The sequence below is a fragment of the Bos mutus genome, chromosome 20 (genome assembly GCF_027580195.1).
Source record: "Bos mutus isolate GX-2022 chromosome 20, NWIPB_WYAK_1.1, whole genome shotgun sequence".
Lineage (NCBI taxonomy): Eukaryota > Metazoa > Chordata > Mammalia > Artiodactyla > Bovidae > Bos > Bos mutus.
The window spans coordinates 21,310,699-21,334,217 of NC_091636.1; the positions used below are offsets into that span (position 1 = coordinate 21,310,699).

A 23,519-nucleotide genomic window follows, 5' to 3' on the forward strand; every position below is an offset into this window, starting at 1 on the left:
TCTTATTCTTTTTCTTCTGAAAATTTGAGAACTCTGATTGGTGTTCAAGATTTGGTTTCTGACCATGGCAAGGAGGCTACGAATTGAATCAAAAACTGATTCAGTATTTGTGACTGGGTCAAAAATTCAGAGCAGAACAGTGTACTGTATCTTGTAAAATAGAAAACCGTGGCATTACATACATGTTTTGACTTCATGACTGAAAAGTTTTGAGTTGTTACATTTGAGAAGATATACTAGTCATGCCTGGAAAGGAAATTAAGTATCTGAAGTCATACTGGATATTCTGAATATAACATTAGAAAATTGTCTCTTTGGCACAGTAACACAGAGATAAAAAACAGAGTAATTTCTAACGAGACCGAAGAAAGTGTCTTCTTCTCATAGATCATCCCAGCATTGTGTTTGTAAATTTGGGGCATAGTATGTAAATCTTTAGAAAATCTTGTATCTTTACCCTTCATATGTTTATTTAAATGAGCATGCTTTGTAATTAGCTTTGTGTTTTTTCAGACCAAAATATAAAAGACTTCTGGAATTTCTTATTTTAGTTACTGCTTGACTTTGGGAGAACCAGTAGACTTGCTTGATACTTTCTGTGTAATGTATGAATTATAAATATTAAGTGCCTAGACCTGTTTGTTTTATTTTTATTAGGTTTACTTTTCTTCTTAGAGGGATAGTAAAGTTTCTTTTAGATGCAGTATAGATAATAACAGATTTTGAAACTGCTGAATGTAAGTTATTTCTTTCTTTTTCCCTGTTCTCACTGTTTTGGTACATTGGTTCTGTTTGAGCCTTAGCCATCCAGATTAGTCTGGAGATTCCTAAATTTGTGTACCTGATCTCAGGTGTGCATTCCAACCTGGTTATTCAATATATTTATGTAATATATATTTACTTGTATTGACACCTGCAGCTTGACTTTTCTTGGTTGCTTGGTATAGCTGAGTTAGGTTGAGATCTACCAGCTTCCACAATATTCCCACATTACTTTCATTCATTCACTCATTTGCTCAATAGATATTTATGAAGTTTCTGCTTTGTTAGGCTCCGTGCTGGACTCCACTCATAATACACAACTCAGTCTAGTGTGGAAGGTAGGCATGTAAAGGGTAAGACCTAATGCAATTAATTAATTAGTCTTACAATTAATGTGGTGAGAGAACCTATGCTTTCTTTTGCAAGGACACCCAAAGAGGGACTCTGCCTCAGTTGTCACAGGTCTTAAGAAATAAATAGACATTACCCAACTGTCTCTGTAACTTTTTTCGGTATGCACCTGATTTTTTAAAAATAGGATTATAGTATCATACCTATTTTTAGTACTTAACATATAAAATTTTTTTAATATACTGAAAGACATACTTCCACATTATTACTTTTGACTTTGAAGTTTTCCCACATAAAGTTGTGTTTAAGAGGTCAGTTCTAGGGATTTGAGTTGTTTTAGGTCTGAATTGTAGTACAGTTTTAGTTAACATATTCCTACAATTCCTATTTGTCCCATCTACCCACTATTATAGAAACACTAAAAATTTTATTATTATGCATGCAGGGTCTTAATTCCCCAACCAGGGGTCAAACCTATGCTCCCTGCAGTGGAAGCGTGGAGTCCTAAGCACTGGACCACAGGGGTTTTCCTAGAAAGCAGTGAAATACACTTTAATTCTCACTGTTTGTGATATTTTAAATTATACTGTAAATATTAGTTTTACTCTTCTTATTTCATACACCTTTATAACTATTATAAATTTTTGGTAACAGTTTTAATAAATTTTAAAGGTCACGTACCAGTTGTAATTTTGATTTCAAGGTCATGTTGCATGGTTTAGCTTGCACAGTCATTTTTACACTGTCTCATGACGGTGCAAGGCAGGAATTGCCTGTATTTGGATTAACACAGTGAATAAATATTTTGAGTAATGGTTAACTTTGATTTGAAATTATTCATAGCACTTCTGCATTTATAATACTTGAAAATATTTTGTTATCTAACTTGTTTGTAAGTATAATTGCTTTGATAAGGAGGATACTTTGAAATTATTTAGTTCATTCTGTTGGGTCTACTTTTTCTTTCTAAATTTAGCTATGTTTATTTTACTTATATAATTAAAAAAATTATTTTTTGGTTGTGTTGGGTCTTTGTTGCTGCCCGAAGGCTTTCTCTAGTTGTGGAGAGCAGGGGCTACTCTCCAGTTGTGGGCCTTCTCATCGTGGTGGCTTTTCTTGTTGCTCTGTGTACGTGGGATTTCAGTAGTCGCAGCACGCAGGCTCGAGGGCTCTAGGGCATATGGGCTTCAGTAGTTTTGGTGCATGCGCTTAGTTCCTCTGTGGTATGTGCATATGGTATCTTCCTGAACAAGGGAGCAAGCCCAGTTCTCCTGCATTGGCAGGTAGATTCTTATCCACTGTAGCACCAGGGAAGTCCTAAAGGTGTTTATTTTAGTTTCATGTGGGTAGATTTTACTGTATAATTAGATTTGTTGTTTCAAGTTTAATTTTTTATTAGGAAAAATTTAAAATATACCTAAAAGTAGAATAGTGAAATGACTCTGTACATAGCCATTACTCAGCTTACATAATTAACATACTCGTAAGCAGATATGCTCTCTTACATGAATTGTAGAGCTATAGATACTTAGAAAATAACAGTATATGTGTAATTTAATTTAATTTAATAAATTAAATAAATTAATTTAATTTCACTTAAAATTTAAGTGAAACATTTAATTACAAATCTATCCATACTTAAATTTTTTTTTTTAAATTTTATTGAAGTATAGTTGATGGTGGCGCAGTGGTAAAGAACCTGTCTGCCAGTGCAGGAGATATGAGAGACAAGGGTTCTGTCCCTGGGTTGGGAAGATCCCCTGGAGTAGGAAACGACGATGACTTAGTGACTAAACAACAAACAGCAGCAGCATCGTTGATTTCAGTGTGTGATGGTTTCAGTACAGCAGAGTGAATGTTGCTGCTGCTGCTAAGTTGCTTCAGTCGTGTCCGACTCTGTGCGACCCCATAGATGGCAGCCCACCAGGCTCCCCCGTCCCTGGGATTCTCCAGGCAAGAACACTGGAGTGGGTTGCCATTTCCTTCTCCAATGCATGAAAGTGAAAAGTGAAAGTGAAGTCGCTCAGTCGTGTCCCGACTCTTCGCGACCCCATGGATTGCAGCCCACCAGGCTCCTCCGTCCATGGGATTTTCCAGGCAGAGTGAGTGTTACTCATATGCATATATCCACTCTTTTTTTTTAAATAGTCTTTTCTCATATAGGCCATTACAGAGTTATTGGGTAGAGTTTGCTGTGCTATATGGCAGGTTCTTCCTGTCTATTTTACGTATAGTCGTGTGTATATGTCAGTCCCAACCTCCCAATTTATCCTTCCCCTGGTAACCATAAGTTTGTTTTCTACATCTGTGACTCCACTTTTGTAAATAAGTTTATTTATACCCTTCTGTTAGATTCTACATAAAAGCTGTATCATGGGGAAGGAAATGGCAGCCCACTCCAGCATTCTTGCCTGGAAAATTCCATGGAGCCTGGTGGGCTATCGTCCATGGAGTCGCAAAGAGTTGGCTATGACTGAGCTCGCACACATAAGCTATATTATACAATATTTGTATTTCTGTGTCTGAAAAATCTATGTGTACTTTATTGTGATATATTAACTATACTTTTAACTTATTACTTATGTTTTTTAAGTTATTTAAAAACTATAAATTATACATTTAACTTAAAATATATAACTTAAAACTATAAATTAACTATACACTTATGTTTTTTAAGTTATTTAAGTATACTTAAATAACTATACTTATTTAACTTATGTTCATTCTGATGCTTTGTTTTTTATTTACAGAATATTTTCACAAACCACACTCTGGATATAAATGTACGGTGGCTTGCTGTGTTGTATTTTAAAAATGGAATTGATCGCTACTGGAGACGTGTAGCACCTCAGTAAGTTCCATCTCTTTTCCCCTCTCAAGCTCGTCCTTTTCACATTCAAGGGGGTCTAAGACTGTCATCCGTTAATCTTCACTCTGTATATAAAAGAATTCATTTGTGCTTTCTTCAGTAGCACATATACTAAAATGGGAACAATACAGAGATTTATATGCTCCCTGAGCTATGCACATTTGTGATTTGTTTGATATTCAAATGAAAAAAAGGTGTGTTAACGACTGAAGAAGAAATGTGTTCTACATGGTTAATTACAGATCACTAGTTGTCTTACTGCTTTTCTCTGTGAGTTTTCCCCCCTTTGGGCATAGGATATGTGGACTTCTCATTGGCCTTCTGTTTTCAAGGATCTTTAATTTTATGGGCACAAAATAAATGCTGAAGCATGTTTGAAAAAATGCGCCCCCCCCCCCCCCTCTTTTCTTTTTAAGAAATTACAAGGCTAGAATTCTGGAAAATGTCATTGAGAAGGAACTTCCAGGTCATCTCTGAATCAGCTGATGTTAATTGTCTAGTTTTATGCATAATTGCCTCTGTGGTAGAAATTGAGTAGTACACATTTATAATATCATCAATTTCAGTTGTAACTACTCGGTAGGTGGTTAAGTGAAAAAATTTATTGTAATAGTTAATTGCATGTTTTATGATTGATGGAAAGACAGTATAGACAGGACAGGAATTTGATAGAAAATAGTAAACTTTGGTTTGGGGGAAAGAGGCTCAAGAGGGAGTTTGTTGTTGTTTAGTCACTGAGTCATGTCTGACTCTTTGTGACTGGGCTGTAGCCCGCAAGGCTCCTCTTTCCATGGGGTTTTCCAGGCAAGAATATTGGCGTGGGTTGCTATTTTCTTCTTCAGGGGATCTTCCCTGACCCAGGGATCGAACCTGCATCTCCTGCATTGCAGATGGATTCTTCTCTGCTGAGCTCCTGGGGAAGCCCCAAGAGGAGGGGATATATATATAAAATTATGACTGATTCTCATTGATGTACAGCAGAGACCACTACAATATTGTAAAGCAATTATTCTCCAATTAAAAAAAATAGAAAACTTTGCCAGAGAAGTAACATAGTCTTTATTCTCCAGTAGATGGTACTGCAGCTCTGTAGTTTTTATGTTCATAGGCCCTTTTTAAAAAAATAGAGTGCCTCAAAGTGGGCTGTAAAATATGCTCTTGGATCATACTGGAAGTAACTAGAATTTTAAAGGCTACAGTTAGGATGCTATAATATTAAATCTTTTTCTTATTTTAAAATTAATTCATGATTTTGAGAGAAATGGGATGTTTAGTGATGAGAAAGTATATTTTGTTGACTTGTAGGAAACAATGCAGCAAGACATGTTTCTATTGCTATGTCCAATTAAATTTTATGTGTCTCCTAAAATTAATTTTGTTTTACAAGTTATATGAAGAATAAATGACTATCTTTTAGATGGGAGAATAAATTATGATTATATATTTCAGATTGTACTTTCATGTAAAGAATTAGAAACTGGAATTAGTTTAAATTTTAATTAGGTAGTTAAATCCCAAGCTGTTAGTGATAATATTGAGATCCAAACTGGAAAGGAGATGAATGTACTTAGGCAGTAAAGATGTTAAAAATGTAAACAAAGGAGCAAAGATGTGTTATTGAACTCGTTTGAACTTAAGACTCTTAAAAAATAATTTGTGTTCTCATCAAAGTGCCATCTTATAGTTTCTATTCTTAATAGTATTTTCACAGAATGATTAAGCTTTATCATTACTACATAAAATGCAACTTTTACTGGGTCCTAATTAATTAGATACTATCCAGTTTCTGGTTGGAATACAGTCTGGATTCATCTAATGAAGACAGGCACAAAGTTGAAGGTGTATGCTGACTATTATTGGAAAATTGCTGAAGTCATGAGATTTCTCAGGTTAAGGGCTTGTTTTCTTTAACAGATGTATATATTTTTTTTACATGGTCCCTTGTTTTGGTAACTAATTGTTATATTATACTCTGAATTTAAATTATGAGAACCATGAAAACTGTTGAACCTGCCTTCTTGGCATAGAAGTAAACTGAATTTCAAGCTTGAATCAAAACATTTTAAGAAAAAAGCATTGTTTTCAGGGATTTGATTGACAGAAGGAAGCTATTAAAATTGGAAAGTTCAGCAGCATTATAAAAAGATTAGGGGGATAATTTTAAATGGAAAAGCATAGACTTGCATTGGACTTTGACTCCTTTTGCCTGGATATGTATTATTTTAAATTGAGGTTCAGTTGACATATAACATAACATGAGTTTCCAATATATTACATAATGATTCAAAATGTGTCTGTATTGTTGAATGATCACCACCGTAAGTAGTTTACTTCTGTCTCCATTCATGTGCTGCTGTGCTCTTGGGTTAGTTGTGTCAGACTCTGGACTATCGCTCACAAGCCTCCTCTGTCCATGGGGTTTTCCAGGCAAAAGTACGGGCATGGGTTGCCATTTCCTTCTCCAGGGGATCTTCCCGACCCAGGAATGGAGCCTGTGTCTCCAGTGTCTCCTGCATTGCAGGCAGAGTCTTTATCTGCTGAGCCATCAGGAAGTCACCACACAGAGAGAGTTTTTTTTTTTCTTGTGATGAATTTTAAGATTTACTCTTTTAGCAACTTTGAAATACGCAGTGCAGTATTATTAACTGTAGTTGCCAAGTTGTACATCATATCCCCATGACTTATTTTACATTATAACTGCAAGTTTCTACTTTTTCTTTTTAACTCCCTTTACCTGTTCCACATCTCCCCCCATGTTTATTTTACTCTTTGTTTTCTCATTTGTTTACTAATCTTATGGAAGTCACTGTTAAGCTTAAAAACACTTTTATTGAAATGTAATAAAAATGTGCTTAAAAAGTACACACACGAAGGGTACACTTTGAATGTTTGTAATGTACACACCTGTGTAACTCCCACTTAGAGCTGGGTACAACTAGCACCTCAGAAACTTCCCTTCTGCCCCTTCACAGTCACCTCTACACCCTCCTCAAAGATCTGCCATTTCTCACCCTAGATTAGTTTTTACCTGTTGGAGTTGGTGATGGACAGGGAGGCCTGGCGTGCTGCGATTCATGGGGTCGCAAAGAGTCGGACATGATTGAGCAACTGAACTGAACTGAACTGAACTAACTTGATACAAATGGAAGTAAAAGTCATAGTATGTTCTCTTCTGTGTCTGACTTGTATCCAGTATTATAATTATGAGATTTGTCCATGTAGTTGCGAGTGGCAGTAATTTGCTCTTTTATGTAGAAGTACAGCATCCCATTTTAGGAATATATTACCATTATCTGTCCATTCTGCTGTTGATGGGTATGAAGGTTGTTTGTAGTTTTTGACTGTCAAAGATAATGCTTCTTTGAAAAATCTTTTACATGTCTTGTTGCATATAAGTTTGAATTTTACTGTTATTTATGATGATCAGGTGTATTGTTGTGTATTATTGTTGTTCAGTCACTAAGTCATGTCTGACTATTTGTGACCCCATGGATTGCAGCACACCAGGCTCCTCTGTCCTCCATTATTTCCGGGAATTTGCTAACATTCATGTCCATTGAGCCAGTGATGGCACCCAACCATCTCGTCCTCTGTCGCCCTCTTCTCCTGCCTTCAGTCTTTCTCAGCATCAGGGTCTTTTTCAATGAGTTGGCTTTTTGCATCAGGTGACCAAAGTATTGGAGCTTCAGCATCAGCATCAGTCCTTCCAATGAATATTCAGGGTTGATTTCCTTTAGAATTGACTGGTTTGGTCTCCTTACAGTCCAAGGGACTCTCAAGAGCCTTTTCTAGCACCATAATTGAAAAGTATCAATTCTTTGGTGCTCAGCCTTCTTTGTGGTGCAACTTGCACATCCATACACATCTGCTGGGAAAACCATAGCTTTGACTATACAGACCTTTGTTGGCAAAGTAATGTCTCTTCTTTTTAATATACTGTCTAGGTTTGTTATAGTTTTTCTTCCAAGGAGCAGATGTCTTTTAATTTGCAGTGGTATCATCTGCATATCTGAGATTATTGATTTTTCTCCAAGCAATCTTGGTTCCAACTTGTGATTCATTCAGCCTGGCATTTTGCATGATGTACTCCGAATTTAAGTTAAAGAAGCAGGGTGACAATATACGGCCTTGATGTACTCCTTTTCCCAGTTTTGAACCAGTCCATTGTTCCATGTCCAGTTCTAACTGTTGCTTCTTGAACTGCATACAGATTTCTCAGAAGACACATACGCTCTTCTGGTATTCCCATTTCTTTAAGAATTTTCCACAATTTTTATGATCCACACAGTCAAAGGCTTTAGCATATTCAGTGAAGCGAAAGTAAATATTTATCTTGAACTCTCTTGCTTTCAGCTTTCGTAGATACTATCAGTTAGTTCTGTAAGCTGTTTTTACCAGTTTGCCCTTCCACTACTCATGTAGCATGAGTGTTGACATTTGCTCCACATTCTCACCATAGTTGGTCTGGTTTGTTTCATTTTAGTCATGCTGGTGTGCTTGAAAATTTTTGCATTTTCCTGATAGACGGTGAGTACTTTTTTCATATACTTACTAGTCTCAAGACAGTTCCAGAAAAACATCTACTTTTGCTCTCCTGACTATGCCAAATTTGACTCTGAGGATCACAACAAACTGGAAAATCCTTAAAGAGATGGGAATACCAGACCACCTTACCTGCCTCATGAGAAACCTATGTGCAGGTTGAGAAACAACAGTTAGAACTGGACATGGAACAATGGACTGGTTCTAAATTGGGAAAGGAGTATATCAAGGCTATATACTGTCACTCTGCTTATTTAACTTATATGCAGAGTACAGCATGCGGAATGCTGGATTGGATGAAGCACAAGCTGGAATCAAGATTGCCAGGAGAAATATCAATAACCTCAGATACGCAGATGACACCACCCTTATGGCAGAAAGTGAAGAGGAACTAAAGAGTTTCTTGATGAAGGTGAAAGAGGAGAGTGAAAAAATTGGCTTAAAACTCAACATTCAAAAAACAAAGATCATGGCATCCAGTCCCATCGCTTCATGGCAAATAGATGGGGAAACAATGGAAACAGTGACAGACTATTTTCTTGGGTTCCAAAATCACTGCAGATGGTGAGTTTAGCCATGAAATTAAAAGACGCTTGCTCCTTGGAAGGAAACTATGGCAAACCTAGACAGCATATTAAAAAGCAGAGACATTACTTTGCTGACAAAGGTCCGTCTAGTCAAGGCTATGGTTTTTCCAGTAGTCATGTATGGGTGTGAGAGTTGGACTATAAGGAAAGCTGAGTGCCAAAGAATTGATGCTTTCGAACTATGGTGTTGGAGAAGACTCTTAAGAGTCCCTTGAACTGCCAAGGTGATCAAACCAGTTAATCTTGGAAGTCAGTCCTGAATATTCACTGGAAGGACTGGTATTGAAGCTGAAGCTCAAATAGTTGGGCCACCTGATGTGAAGATTCATGGGGTCGCAAAGAGTCGGACATGACTGAGCGACTGATCTGATCTGATCTGATGTGAAGAACTGACTGATTGGAAAAGACCTTGATGCTGGGAAAGATTGAAGCCAGGAGGAGATTGGGACAACAGAGGATGAGATGGTTGGATGGCATCACCGACTCGATGGACATGAGTTTGAGCAAGCTCCTGGAGTTGGTGATCGACAGGGACACCTGGCGTGCTGCGGTCCATGGGGTCAGAAAGAGTCGAGCTCGACTGAGGGACTAAACTGACTGGACTGGTACTTAGTAGTCATTTGGAGCTTCTCTTTTGTGAAGGACCTGCCATTTGCACATCTAAAAAAATGGAACTATCTTATTGATTTATGAGACTTTATATATATATTTAGGGCTTCCCTGGTGGCTGAGAGGTTATATATATATATATATATATATATATTTGGGTAGAAGTCTTTTGTTGAATATATGTAGTGAAAATATCTTTGCCTGTTTCATGACTTGCTTGTTCACTTTCTTACTGGTATCTTTTGATGAAAATCAGTATTAAGTTCAGTTTAGCTACCTTCTTTTTGTAATTCATTCTTTTGGGATCTGTTTACAAAGTTTTTGCTCAACATAAAGTCATGAAAGTATGTTTTCTGCTAGAAGCTTTGTTTTACTTTTCAGGTTTTGGTGTATGATCTGTCTGTCATTTCTGTGTAAGGTAAAGATGTGAAGTAGGGCAGCCCATGTCTTTTTTCCCTATCGCATTTCAGTGGCACTTTACACATAGGGGTGTGCTTTTGGATTTCTCTGCTTTGTCCTGTTGGCCTATTTGTCTGTCATTGGTTTAGGTATTGTACTTTATCAGGCTTAATGTACTTTTAATTACTTTTTGAATTTAATTTTACTGTCCTTTTTCTAGCTTTTTAAATAGAAGCTTAGGTAATTTTCTGTTTTTCTTCTATATGCATTTAAAACATTAAGGCTTTTTTTTTTTTTTTTTATAATCGTGACTTTAGTTCAGTTTCATAAGCCTCAATATGTAGTATTTTCATTACCATTTAGTCAAAAATATTTTAACATTTTGATTTCTTTTGAGACCCATGGGTTATATCATGTAATTTCCAAACATGTGGGACTTTTTTTGTTTTCTGTTAATGATTTCATTCTTTGGACTATGCCGTCTTATTTTATGATCCCAACATATGGTATGTTGGTAAATGCTCTATATGCATTTGTAAAGCATGTATGTTTGCTGTTGTGGCTTGTAATGTTTTATTATATTTATCAGTTAGGTCAAATTTGTTAGTTATGTTATTCAAATCCTTTATATTATTACTGATTTTGTGCCACTTTTTCATCAGTTACCAAGAGAAGTACATTCATCTTCAAATATAACTATAGCCTTGGTCTTCACTGTCACATAGCCTTATTTTCAGGTGTCTCTTCTGTGTCTATATTCAGAATTTTCTCTTCCTATAAATGGCACCAATCATTGGATTAGGGCCTACTCTAATCCAGTATGACCTAATTTTAGCGTGAGTGCATCTGCAAAGCCCTTACTTCCAAATAAGGTCACATTCACAGGTATTTGGGGTTAGAACTTGAACATACCTTTTGGTGGGGTGTGAGGCACATTTCAACTCAACAGATGCCTTAAAACATTTTAAAAAATTGTATGCAACTTTTATAGCTGATTTTTGGGGAATGATTCATTCAATACAAGCTAGTTTTATCATAGCCAGAATAGAAAACCTTAAAATGAAGGGTTTAAAATTTAATTTTAAAATAAAACATTCATATAGTTCAGAATAGGTACAGTCTTATACAGTGGATATTTGCCTTCTCTGCCCTTTTGCTGTCTAGTTGCCTTCCTCATTTGCAGACAAAATTGTTAGTGTTATGTTCAGCCTTTTAAGACACGGCTTCTCTAGTTGTGGACTGTAGACTCTAGAGCACATGGACTCAGTTGTGGACTCTGGCATCTTAGTTCCACCAAGGATCGAACCCAGGCCTCCTGCTTTGGGAGCACAGAGCCTTATCCACTGGATTACCAGGGAAGTCCCTGAAAGATTTTAAACTACTTGATTTAACAAGTTTTCCATACCAAGCATTCTGTTATTTCTGACCCTCTCTTCCACATAGAATTTTGTAAAGAAGTCAGTGTAAGAGTAGTATTTACTCATAGATTTTTTTTTTTAAGCCAGACATTAAATGTTTTGGTCAGCAGCTGTTTTTATATCAGTAGAAGCAGACATCAGAATATCACGTTCTTTAGTCTAGATTTGTCTCTATTTCCTAATAGTTTTTGCACTATTTTGTGCTTCCTATTTATTCAGCTGTGAAGGAAGTTTGAATTAACCTGATGTGTCAGTATACAAGTAATGGAAATAATTCTGTTTAATTACCCGAACAAGCAGGGACACATTGTTTGAAAGACTTTTTATTGTTAAGATTCTCAGTCATGCTTACCTGCATTCATTATTTTAGGGCGTTCTCTTGCATAATAAACATGTCTTTTTACAGTGCTCTCTCAGAGGAGGAGAAGTCTACCTTGCGTGCAGGGCTAATCACCAACTTCAATGAACCGATAAACCAGGTTAGTGAGAAAATGAGTGCCAACTGTTCTTTTTTTCCTGTGGTTTTTTTGCTTCTTTTCCAAACTAACTTTGGTTCTTTGCTTTAAAAATAAAATTTTATTAAATAATGGTAATTTGTGATGTGTATATACACTTCTCTGATGGTTTTTAAATTTTGAGATCCAATTCTAGCTGTGAAGAATTTTGATTAGATTTGGCTCTTACTGATTTAAAACTCAGAATCATTTGAAGATACACCTGTATATTTTTTAACTTCTCAGTTTTTGAGCCAATATTGAAAGTATCTCTCTACATATTAATTATTGAAATTATCCCCCCCCCCCCAGCTACAGGACAGCTTCTGATTTTTTTTTAAAGATGTTTTGTTTTTTATTTTTGGCTGTGCTAGGTCTTCTTTGCAGTGCGCAGGCTTCTCAATGAAGTGGCTTCTCTTGTTGCAGAGCCCGGGCTTTAGGCATGCAGGACTCAGTAGTTGTGGCTCGTGAGCTCTAGAGCACTGGCTCAGTATTTGTGGTGCGTGGACTTAGTTGCTCCATGGCATGTGGGCTCTTCCTGAGCCAGGAATCGAACCCATTTCCCCTGCATTAGCAGGCAGATTCCCCACCACTAGGCTACCAGGGAATCCCAGACTTCTGATTTTTGTCTGTTTCCTTCATCACATTTTCACTTCTTACTACTCTGTGGGGGATAGATAGTGGATTATATAGTTTTATTTTTTCTTTCCCTTTTAGTGAGATTTTTCTTTTAGGAATAAAATAAGTTTGCTTATGATACAAAAATTCTATTTTCCAAGTTACTATTTCTTACATTTGATTCTTTTGATTTGACTATTAAAGCACATTGTATTAGGAGGTGTATCCAATGTAGTTTTATCTAAACCTACTTATATGATCCGAGTTCTATTTTTTTTTTTGCAGTTTCTCAGCTAAGGAGATTTGATGGAAGTTGGAGAGGAACAGAGTTACTCTCTGTGGGGAAGGAGGTGGTCGTCAGGGAGGGGCTTGGGTGATTGAGGGTGAACCATTGCTTAGGTGTTCTGTCAACCAGTATTTGGGAAACTCTGATCTGAACAAATATCACTATGTGAATACCTAATACTGATATTCATTTCCACTCTTAGATCAGTGGCTCTCAAAGTTTACATCCTTAGAACTTCCTTATACTGCTGAAATAAAACATGGAAGAGTTATATATGTTGATGTTTATTGTATTAGAAATTAAAATTGATAAACCTAAAATATATTGTTTATTAATATGGACTGAATTTTAAAAAGTGAACGGTAGCTATTTCCCCAAACAATAAGTATTTAATGAAGAGAGTAACATTGTTCTGCATTTTTGCATATCTTTTTACTGTCTGACTACTTAAAAAATGTCTAGAATTTCAAATATATCTAGTATTTACTAAGTTGTGATGTTATTTGAGAAGTTATATGATGAAAATCTAGCTCCACTTGGTATATTACTGGGAAAGGGTAGACCTCACAGAAAAGATCCTAGGCCCCCAGGGTTCCATAGGCCACACGTTGAGAGCTACTGTCTTAAACATTTGTTCAGTGAAATCTTACTTATTTTTGTTAAATGTATGAATAACTAAAAAGGGAATTTTCAGCTGTGAACATATTCCTTACCTATTGCTTTAATTTCATGTTTATTTCTGAAAGTTAATTTTTTTCCCTTTAGATTGCAACTCAGATTGCAGTGCTGATTGCAAAAGTTGCTCGATTAGATTGTCCTCGACAGTGGCCTGAACTGATTCCCACTCTTATAGAATCTGTGAAAGTCCAAGATGATCTTCGACAACACAGAGCATTACTTACCTTCTATCATGTTACCAAGACTCTGGCGTCTAAACGACTGTCTGCTGATAGAAAACTGTTTTATGATGTAAGTGACTTAATGGAATTAAATTTGATAATGAAAACTGTGCTATTTGTATTGAAATCATAATGAAAACTGTGCTACTTGTATTAAAATGTAATTTTACCTCTAGATATCTTACTGATGGATTATTCTTTCTAATTGACCTCAAAAGGGTCATATTAATAGGTAACATCTGAAAGGTTTTAAGCTGGATTGTGATATGACCAGTAAGGTCACTTAGTTGCCAATGAGGGGGGTTAATTGGTGGAGAACAGTCTGAAGGCAGAAAGACTGGTTTGAGGCTACTGAAGTTGTGTTCAGATGCAATGATAAAGCTCTCAAAGGAAGAAGTGATAAAGAGAACATTTAGGAGCATATAGAGGTGAGATTTAGAAAGTTAAAATTGACATGCCTGGGTAATTGGTGGATATAGGAAGCAGTCTGACACAATTGGTGATGTCTGTCGGTGTTTTAGTTCTATTCATTGAAAAAACTCTTTCTTCCCTTCATTCAGTTGCTTTGGTGTTTTTGTATTTCATTGTTTTGAACTACTGGAACAGCGATTTTCATATTTTTCAGCATAACATTTTAAGGTTTTGTTTTTGGCTACACTGTGGCTTGTGGGATTTTAGTTTCTTACTCAGGGATTGAACGTGGGTCCTTGGCAGTGAGAGCATGGAGTCCTAACCACTGGACCAACAGGAATTCCCTCCAAGTATTTTTAACAGTGTTCTTGCTTACCTTTGGAATCCTTGCTTTGAGGATATGGCTTAGGAATTTGAATTTTTAATAGGCTCCCCAGGTTATTCTTAAGACACCAAAGTTTAAACCAGAACCATATTATGTCCTCTTTACTTTTAACCCAGTAGGTGTAAATAGCTAATTTTCTGTTTATCTGAGGATACTGAGTGTAAGAGAAATTCTTCTTGTTAAAGGTTGCCTTTTAAATCCTTGTCACTTTACTTGATATCTAATAAGGACTAAAGAAATGGACATTTTATCTTTTCAAGTCTTTCTGTGAATTTCTTGTTGACTTTTCTCACTTTTATTCCCATCTTAGTCCCCTTCACTTTTATGTAGAAGTTTTAATGTGTGTAAGATTCTGGGTTACAATTACTCTTTATTGAAGGGTCCCCTTCTATAGAAGTCTTACTTCTTGGTTTGGCTTTTTCAAGTTATACTCTCCTAATGTATTGCCTTGGTTTTCAGATACAATGTGTATTTAGCCTACTCTGTCTCTACAAAGTGTATCTAAATTAGCCTTATTTTGTATAGCTTGTTTGGGTTAGCTTCCTGTCCACTTCAACTTTCTTGCTTGGTTTTCTTGTAGTGTGAGGCTCTTTCCTCTCCATATAGAATGAAATATAGGTCTGCCTAGCATCTTGTACTTACATCCAGCATAGTATTTATTGCATTGTACATTACATTACAATTACATTTTAATTGTTGATTCACCGTTCTGAGATCCACCACACTGAATTTTATGAGGGAGTACTGTAGCTCTTATTGTTACAGTTATTATTATAGTCCTACTGTCTAGCCCAGAAGAATGTACATGAGTGGATGGTGCCCAATACCTGTTAAATGAATAAACAGTAGAGGAAGAGATTTGTTCTTAAATACATTCTAGATTTCAAAATGGTATGATATAGAACTTCAAAAAGCAGGAGTTGGGGAGTATATACAAAACTCAAGATACCTGGAAAAAGTAATTGAGCTTAGCACCGTTTATTTTTGAATGGAGTAGCTGAACCTGGAAACATGGAACACAGCAGGGAATAGGGTGGAAATCTTGTCTGATGGGGTTGGGGAACAAGAAGTGTAGTTTATTAAAGGTAGCATATGTAGGAAGATATTATGATAAAGAGCAAGTTTGCTAGTTAATTAAACAGCCCAATTATTTTGGTAATCTGAAGTGTGGGAAAATCTTTTTAATAATGTGGTTACTTTAATGCTAAGATGGTCCTTATGTACTAAATTAGTTTCCCACATAAAGAAGTGTAAGGTCATAGTTGAGCTACTTGATATGACAAAATAGTTCATGGTACATTTAATCCCTGCTGTTTCACCTGTCCCAGCAATTTTTTTTCCCAGCGTGTTTTCCTTCCACCTTAAAATAAATTAAGTTCTTTTCATGGGTGACAGATAATCAAATCAACAGTAGTAGCTGTTTGCAGTAATGAAATTGAGCTTGATTTGACACAAAGGGGATTCATTTTCTAGAAAATTACATGCTTTTCATACAAACATGAATATAAAAAAGTTGACATTAAGTACAGTTAAAATCTAAATTTAGTCTATGAAAGCCAGGAAATTTAGGTCACAGATAGTAATTCTAATATAATTGTAAATGTATTAACCAAATAATATCTTATAGATGTGGTGTGTAACCCACAAAGGTACCTGCTATGGTAAGTGAAGTAATCCAAATCTAAAAAAATGAAGAAAAAAATTTTTTGAAAGCAAGTGTATTTCACTTGTGTTTAGCAATATGGGTTAACAATTATGAGAAGACCTGGCTCCTAGTCAAGAATGTTTCTTTGTACTGAGCAGTTTTGGAATTTTGAGCAAGGTATTTGTACTTTATGATTCTTTAAATTTGTCTTTTAATTATAAAGTTGTGTGATTCTGTGAATTTATAATTTTTATTATTCTGAGTAAATCTTTATAAACACCATTAAAGTTTGAGATGGACATTTTAGTTTAGTTTTAGTGTAATTTAAATATTGATTTTGTGTTTTTAATTGCTTTTTTCCTAGAAGCCAAGACCTTTGTACATTTAGTTTTATTTTTTCTTTTTCACTATTTTCTTAGCAGTTAAGTTCTTAACCTACTGACTTTATCACATACTTTGCTGTTCAATTTTGGCATATAGCCAGTGAAATGGTTTTCTTACTTAAGGACATTTCAAATGAACTCTAGTTGTGAAAACAATTCAACAGCCTCCATATATTTTTCACTCATATTTACCAGTTCTTAAGGTGTTGCCACATTTACTTTTCCTCTTGAAGCAAATCTTGATATGTCATTTTACCCAATACTATTTAGAGTATGAATCTCAAAAAAGGACATATTCCATAACCAGTTTTTATTTTTAATTTTTTAAGTATGGATATTAGGAATTAATCTTAAATTCTTACTTCCCCTCGAGAGTGAGTCAACAGATTGCCTACTGAGGTATGTATGATACTGAAGAACATGAAAGACACAACTAGTCATCTCCTGACATGGGAAAAATCATAAGACACAAATCTCCAAAGGTCATTTAGTAACTTTTTAAAATCTGCCATACTGTATTACATTGTTGTTATAGTCAAAGCTAAAATTCAGCAAAAATTAAAAAGCTGAAGGATTTATGATGAATAATGTTCCCACTAATAGCATATATATTTGCATGATGAGGATAAGAGAAAACTGTGCAGCGAGATGAAGTCAGATTACGATACTACTGAATAGTCTTCCTGATGAGTGTTTTATGAATAAACTAACCAAAGAGATCCACATAGCTACTTTGGGATGGGCTGATTGGCATAAGATAGCTAACTCAGCCTCATAAAAGAAATTTTCATCCTTATTCCTTATAAATTTATAATTTCATGTTTGGTTCTGTGGGAAAGTTCTCAAATAGTTAAAGTTTTGAGTGTTAAATTTGAGAATGCCAAGGTGCCACTTATACTGTATAGCTCACACCTTTGGGAAATTTACAGAATAGTGAAATTTATTTAAAACATAAATGTGTGTTTATAAGCAAATCATTAAGTAGGTTAAATTCATCATTTTCAGTTTTGGGTGATTCTAAATGCTGTTTCTAAGTCTTGTCTCTTGCTTTGCCTAATTTCAGATTGCCTTTTAAACACATTGTTTAAAGAATGACTCCTACGATCCATAGAGTCATTTCTGCTATGAACCTGTGTGGGGATTTGAGAGAGAGAGAGAGAGAGTGTGTGTGTGTGTGTATCTCTCTCTGTGTGTGTGTGTGTGTGTGTGTCTGTGTCTAGGCTTAGATAAATATGAGGGAAAGAGGAAACTTTTGGTGGAAGCTTTAATCAAGGAAAGACTCAAGATGACTAGCTTGATCAAAAAAAAAAGAACTATGCACTAAACAGAACAGGAGATTTTGAGTAAAGTATAGTTTATCCTTTCTGTTTGATTCACAAGGACTCTTGTCTGGGTCCTAGGAAGATCAGACCAGATCAGTCGCTCAGTCGTGTCCGACTCTTTGCGACCCCATTAATCGCAGCACGCCAGGCCTCCCTGTCCATCACCAACTCCCGGAGTTCACTGAGACTCACGTCCATCAAGTCAGTGATGCCATCCAGCCATCTCATCCTCTGTCGTCCCCTTCTCCTCCTGCCCCCAATCCCTCCCAGCATCAGAGTCTTTTCCAATGAGTCAACTCTTCGCATGAGGTGGCCAAAGTACTGGAGTTTCAGCTTTAGCATCATTCCTTGCAAAGAAATCCCAGGGCTGATCTCCTTCAGAATGGACTGGTTGGATGTCCTTGCAGTCCAAGGGACTCTCAAGAGTCTTCTCCAACACCGCAGTTCAAAAGAATCAATTCTTCAGTGTTCAGCCTTCTTCACAGTCCAACTCTCACATCCATACATGACCACAGGAAAAACCATAGCCTTGACTAGACGAACTTTTGTTGGCAAAGTAATGTCTCTGCTTTTGAATATGCTATCTAGGTTGGTCATAACTTTCCTTCCAAGGAGTAAGTGTCTTTTCTTTTCATGGCTGCAGTCACCATCTGCAGGTCTAGGAAAGGGGACTCTTAAAGCATTGCTGAGTTATACTTTGTTTTTTACCCATCTCTGTATCCATCTGACAAATATGTGAGTTGCTACTCTGCTAGTCACTATTGGAGAAGGCGATGGCACCCCACTCCAGTACTCTTGCCTGGAAAATCCCATGGACGGAGGAGCCTGGTGGGCTGCAGTCCATGGGGTCGAGAAGAGTCAGACACGACTGAGCGACTTCACTTTCACTTTGCACTTTCATGCACTGGAGAAGGAAATGGCAACTCACTCCAGTGTACTTGCCTGGAGAATCCCAGGGACGGAGGAGCCTGGTGGGCTGCCGACTATGGGGCTGCACAGAGTCGGACATGACTGAAGCGACTTAGCAGCAGCAGCAGCAGCAGTAGCAGTAGTCACTCCATTGGATGCCTGAGCTGCAGCTGTGAGCAAAGGTAGGATCACAAATAGAGAGGAGGGTGTTTTCACCTCCTCCTCCCTCACGTTGAGTTCATACTCTGTATACCTGAGAGCATTGTCTAGGCATCAGTAACTAAGGACAGCCTTATGGCTGTTACTAAGTTTAGAGGTCTTGAGGAATCTTGGAGCTGGGTCAGGTAACTTGTGTTGAGTAGGCAGGCACTGATTGGTTGGCCTAGACCTGCCTTTTCGGGGAGCGCTGAGCCCAGAACCTATTTCTAAGTTTTGGTTTGCTGCCTTGGGACTTAGCATGAGTGACTTCATCTTGGGCCTAATCTGGTTACCTTAGCATACGTAATCATTTAACTTTAATCATATAATATGCATAAAAATGGTAATTTAATATGATTTAATGTTGTTCAGTTGCTCAATTGTGTCCAACTCTGTGACCCTATGGACTGCAGCACACCAGGCTTCTCTGTACCTCACCATCTCCCAGAGCTTGCTCAAACTCAGGTCCATTGAGTCAGTGATGCCATCCGGCCATTTCGTCCTGTTGAGATGATATAATATAATTAAATATTTGTAGCCAATTTTCTACATTTTAAAAAATACATTATTACAATTGGTTTGTTTGAGCCAGAAAAATGAGTATGGTTGATACATCACATTTGGTCATGTTTCTTAAGTGTCTTTAAAGTTAGAATAGCATTCATTCTTTTTGTGTGTGTGTGTGTGTGTGTGTGCGTGTGCACATCATTGACATGTTGTTAATTATCTTGTTGAGTAGAGTTAGGTTAAGCAAGTTTTGAGAGTTCCAGTTTGTGGCTAATTTTTATTGCCCCGCTATTAGTTAGGAATTACAAGACTTTGATTTAAACATTTTTTGGTGCTCATTTTTTTTAGGGGAAAATTGGTCCTGAAGCTAAAAAGTTTAAGAATATCTAAAGTACTAAAATAAAATTTGCTATATTGGTTTGTTTTTGATACTCAAGGAATCAAGTCTGTGTGTTTCTCAGACTTAAGAAGCTACTAAGTAAGCAGTCAGTGGGTGGCACTGTTCCTTCTGGTTTAGAAAAAGAAAAATACAAGTATTTGGGATTTTCATGGACCAATACCTAAAATGTTTTATTAAATAGCTTATTTTTTTTATTGTCTAACTGAATATTTCCTACCCCTCTATATTTTCTTGGAGAAAATGTAGAAATATTTTAATCCCTTCTACTTGTCCTCTATTATTTTCTCTTTTCCAGATAAGCCTTCTGTGAGCATTTATCAGCTTGTATTTTCTGGAGCAGATAGAAGCCTGTGAAAGACTTGTGTTTACAAGATAGTTAATAGTATTCCTTCCCAAATTCTTGTGGTTTCTTCCTTCTTTGTCTTTCCACCTCCTTTTACCCTTGGGCTGAGAGCATAGTGCTATATTGCTTCTTCATTCTAATCATCCCTGTTTGTGCAGAGCCTTTTTGTAGACTAGCTAAAAAGAATTAGGAATTGGGACTGTAACAGCTGACTAATGCTTAAAGTAGGTGCTTAGCTCCAGAACTGGAACCTGAAACAAAGGAGAATATTACAGTTTTTTCATACTACTATTTCTTTCTTGATTTCTGTCACAAATGCTGTGTGCCTTCACACTAAAAACAGTGACTGAAGCAATAGGGGTTGGATGACTCCAGTTCAAGCTGTGGGATGCCGCTTTGCTGAGAAGCCAATTCTAGACTGTAACTAAGTGGTTTTATATCTGCAGTTCTGTTCTGGGGGAGATTCTAGGGGTGGGATAGGATACCTTATACCTTATCAGAACCCAGGAAACCATGAGAAACTAACAGAGGAAATAGGGGGGGTTGAGTAGAGATGGTGTTCTACCAGTTGCTTATAAGCCTTTCATCCTCTTGTGTTCCAGGAGGGTTACAGGGTGTTCTGCCCGTACTCATTAGCTGAGGTTTAAGCCTTTGCCTGTGTAGATAGGTGCAAAGTTACAAGGGGTATGGTGAAGGTGTTTTTCTGTATCTGGAAGCCTAGGCCTTTAAAATTACTGCATTAAAATAATAGAAGTGGAATTTGACTTTATCATAGAAATGTCATATTTACAGGATTGCATTTCTGACTGGTTTCTGATGCCTGATCTTATTATAAGTAGTTTCATTAGTTGAAATGACGTATCTCAAATAAGAAAAAATCATTCTGAAGTGTGCTAATGATCACTAGTCAGTTGCACTTTCACTAAATTTTTATTTAAAGCAAATGGCCATGTAGGCTGAGGTGGATTGCTCTTAGACTTTCTGGAAAAAACTTGAAAATACCACTGGAGTGTGGTTCTCATTTTGAGTCAGGATTTCAAATACTGGTACATATTAATATGTTCTTGGCTTTAAATAACTCCAAACCAGGTGGGTAGAATTGGCAGAATGCAGAAATTTAACTCCTTTGTATTTCTTAATGTATTGATTTATCTGGTAAACTCAGTGATAGTCCGTAAGTCAAGTGTTTTTAAAGCCAAGTGTTACAACTGTTAATAATAGTGGAAGAAAATAAAAGAGTAAAGATTGGAAATATCAAACTGCAGTGCAGGCATTAGGCTAAGTAATATTTCAAGAAACTAATAGCATTTGCAGGGGGTGGCATGTTTATGTATGTGTGTTTATAATGGCAGCAGTGTAAACCACTTCCTGCTGGGCATTGTGACTAAAAAATCAGACGTGTGCGTTGTGACTAAAAAAGTTAGACGTGTTGCTATAAGTGATTCTTGACTTTTGAATTTTGTTGAAAATGTATTACTATGTAGGTCTAATGATTAGTGGAATCTGTAATAATATTGTGAACAAATTTGTTGATATCTTTGCAGTTAGCTTCTGGAATTTATAGTTTTGCCTGCTCTCTGTGGAATCACCACACAGACACATTCCTTCAACAAGTTTCTTCTGGCAATGAAGCTGCAGTTCTAAGTTCACTTGAACGAACTCTACTATCCTTGAAAGGTACTATTAAGCTTGACATGTTTATTTTTGAAACAGCATACCTCAGAATAGTGGCCAAACAGTTCCTCTCTATAGATTTTCTGTTTCCAGTTGCACTAGTAGAAGAATAAAGGGTTAATATTTCCCTCAGAGACAAGGGCTCTTGTGTTTTTCTTTTGTAAGAGTAGCTCTTCTACTTTGTCTAATCCATGAGAGTACACAGGGTTCAAATGGTTAGTTTTAAGTTACACTCACATTACTGGCCATGGTTCTGAATACATACCTTTCAAACACTCGCACTTCTTTTTTGCTTCATTTTTCATTCTGGGCTACTGCCATTCATGCCAGCTTTCGTAAACTTCTGTCCTCAAGGCTTAGTTGAGCTCTGTCTCCCAGCTTTCTTTCCTGAGAACTCATCTTTCTCGTTTGTACTTAGATTTTAGAAACTGCTTGTTGGGGTGCTTTGTTGGCCTGTGTTTTCTGATGCTTTGCTTATGGGCATCCCCCTCGCATATATCTCTTTCACTTCCTTGAGCTGAGCTTATCTTTGTGCATGTATTCTAAGGTTCCTTTCCTTTCTAACATTCACCATCATTTCATTCTTTGTCTTCCTTCTGCTCTGGTTGCTTGAGGCTCTTTTGTGTTTCTTAGTTTAAACTCAAGCGGCCTTTATTTTTCTTACTGTGGCTCATTTTGCATTCTCTGCTTTATTTGTAAGCTCTTTTGTCATACTCACCCTGGTACCTTACAGGGGCATTGCTTTAGTGCCTCACTTGTGTTAAGCAGACAGTGGACGCACAAACCCCAAGCTGTCAACACATTTTGATGTGGACAGACGTGAAATCATTTTAAAGGACTGTTGATATGTAAAATCCAATCCATTGTACAGGTGGTTTTACAAGTGAATGAGATGGTTTTGTCAAAACCAGGGAGGAAACAATTAAAAGGCCTTAGAAATGTTAACTCAGAATTAGAGAAATTGATATATAAGATTAGATGCACAAGTGAAAGTGAAAGTCGCTCAGTCATGTGCGACTCTTTGTGACCCCATGCAGTCCATGGAATTCTCCCGGCCAGAATACTGGAGTGGGTAGCCTTTCCCTTCTCCAGGGGATCTTTCCAACCCAGGGATTGAACCCAGGTCTCCCGCGTTGCAGGCAGATTCTTTACCAGCTGAGCCACAAGAGAACTCCAAAGATACACAAAGTAGTATATAAGTAGTGTGTTTAATGACTAAGGAATTTTTCATGAATCCTTTTGACTGGAGTTTTCTTGTCTGACTTCAAAGCCTAACTCCTGACACAAATGTTGCCATACTAATCTATGTTAGCACGCTTTAAAGTTTTCAGCACCTCAGCATTTCAAGGTCTTAGATACTCATTTGCATTTCTAAGGCATCCTGACCTGGAGAAATCTCATAGCATTTTACTCTAAAATACTCGTCTGTCCAGGTATAAATGTCTGTTCTTTCATGACTTAAATGTACTTAGGACTAGAGCTTTGTGTCATCTTTGCCTTTATACCTG

At 36.7% G+C, this 23,519-nt stretch overlaps 1 protein-coding gene across 1 annotated transcript in view; it reads left to right on the top strand.

Moving 5' to 3' along the window:
• IPO11 (importin 11) overlaps positions 1-23,519 on the top strand; it is a 204,860-nt gene that overhangs the window by 24,664 nt on the left and 156,677 nt on the right. The window contains exons 3-6 of the mRNA XM_070357518.1: positions 3,864-3,964; positions 11,944-12,016; positions 13,701-13,904; positions 21,882-22,014. Of these exons, the coding sequence (XP_070213619.1) occupies positions 3,864-3,964; positions 11,944-12,016; positions 13,701-13,904; positions 21,882-22,014 (511 nt within the window). The remainder of the gene's footprint in view (positions 1-3,863; positions 3,965-11,943; positions 12,017-13,700; positions 13,905-21,881; positions 22,015-23,519) is intronic.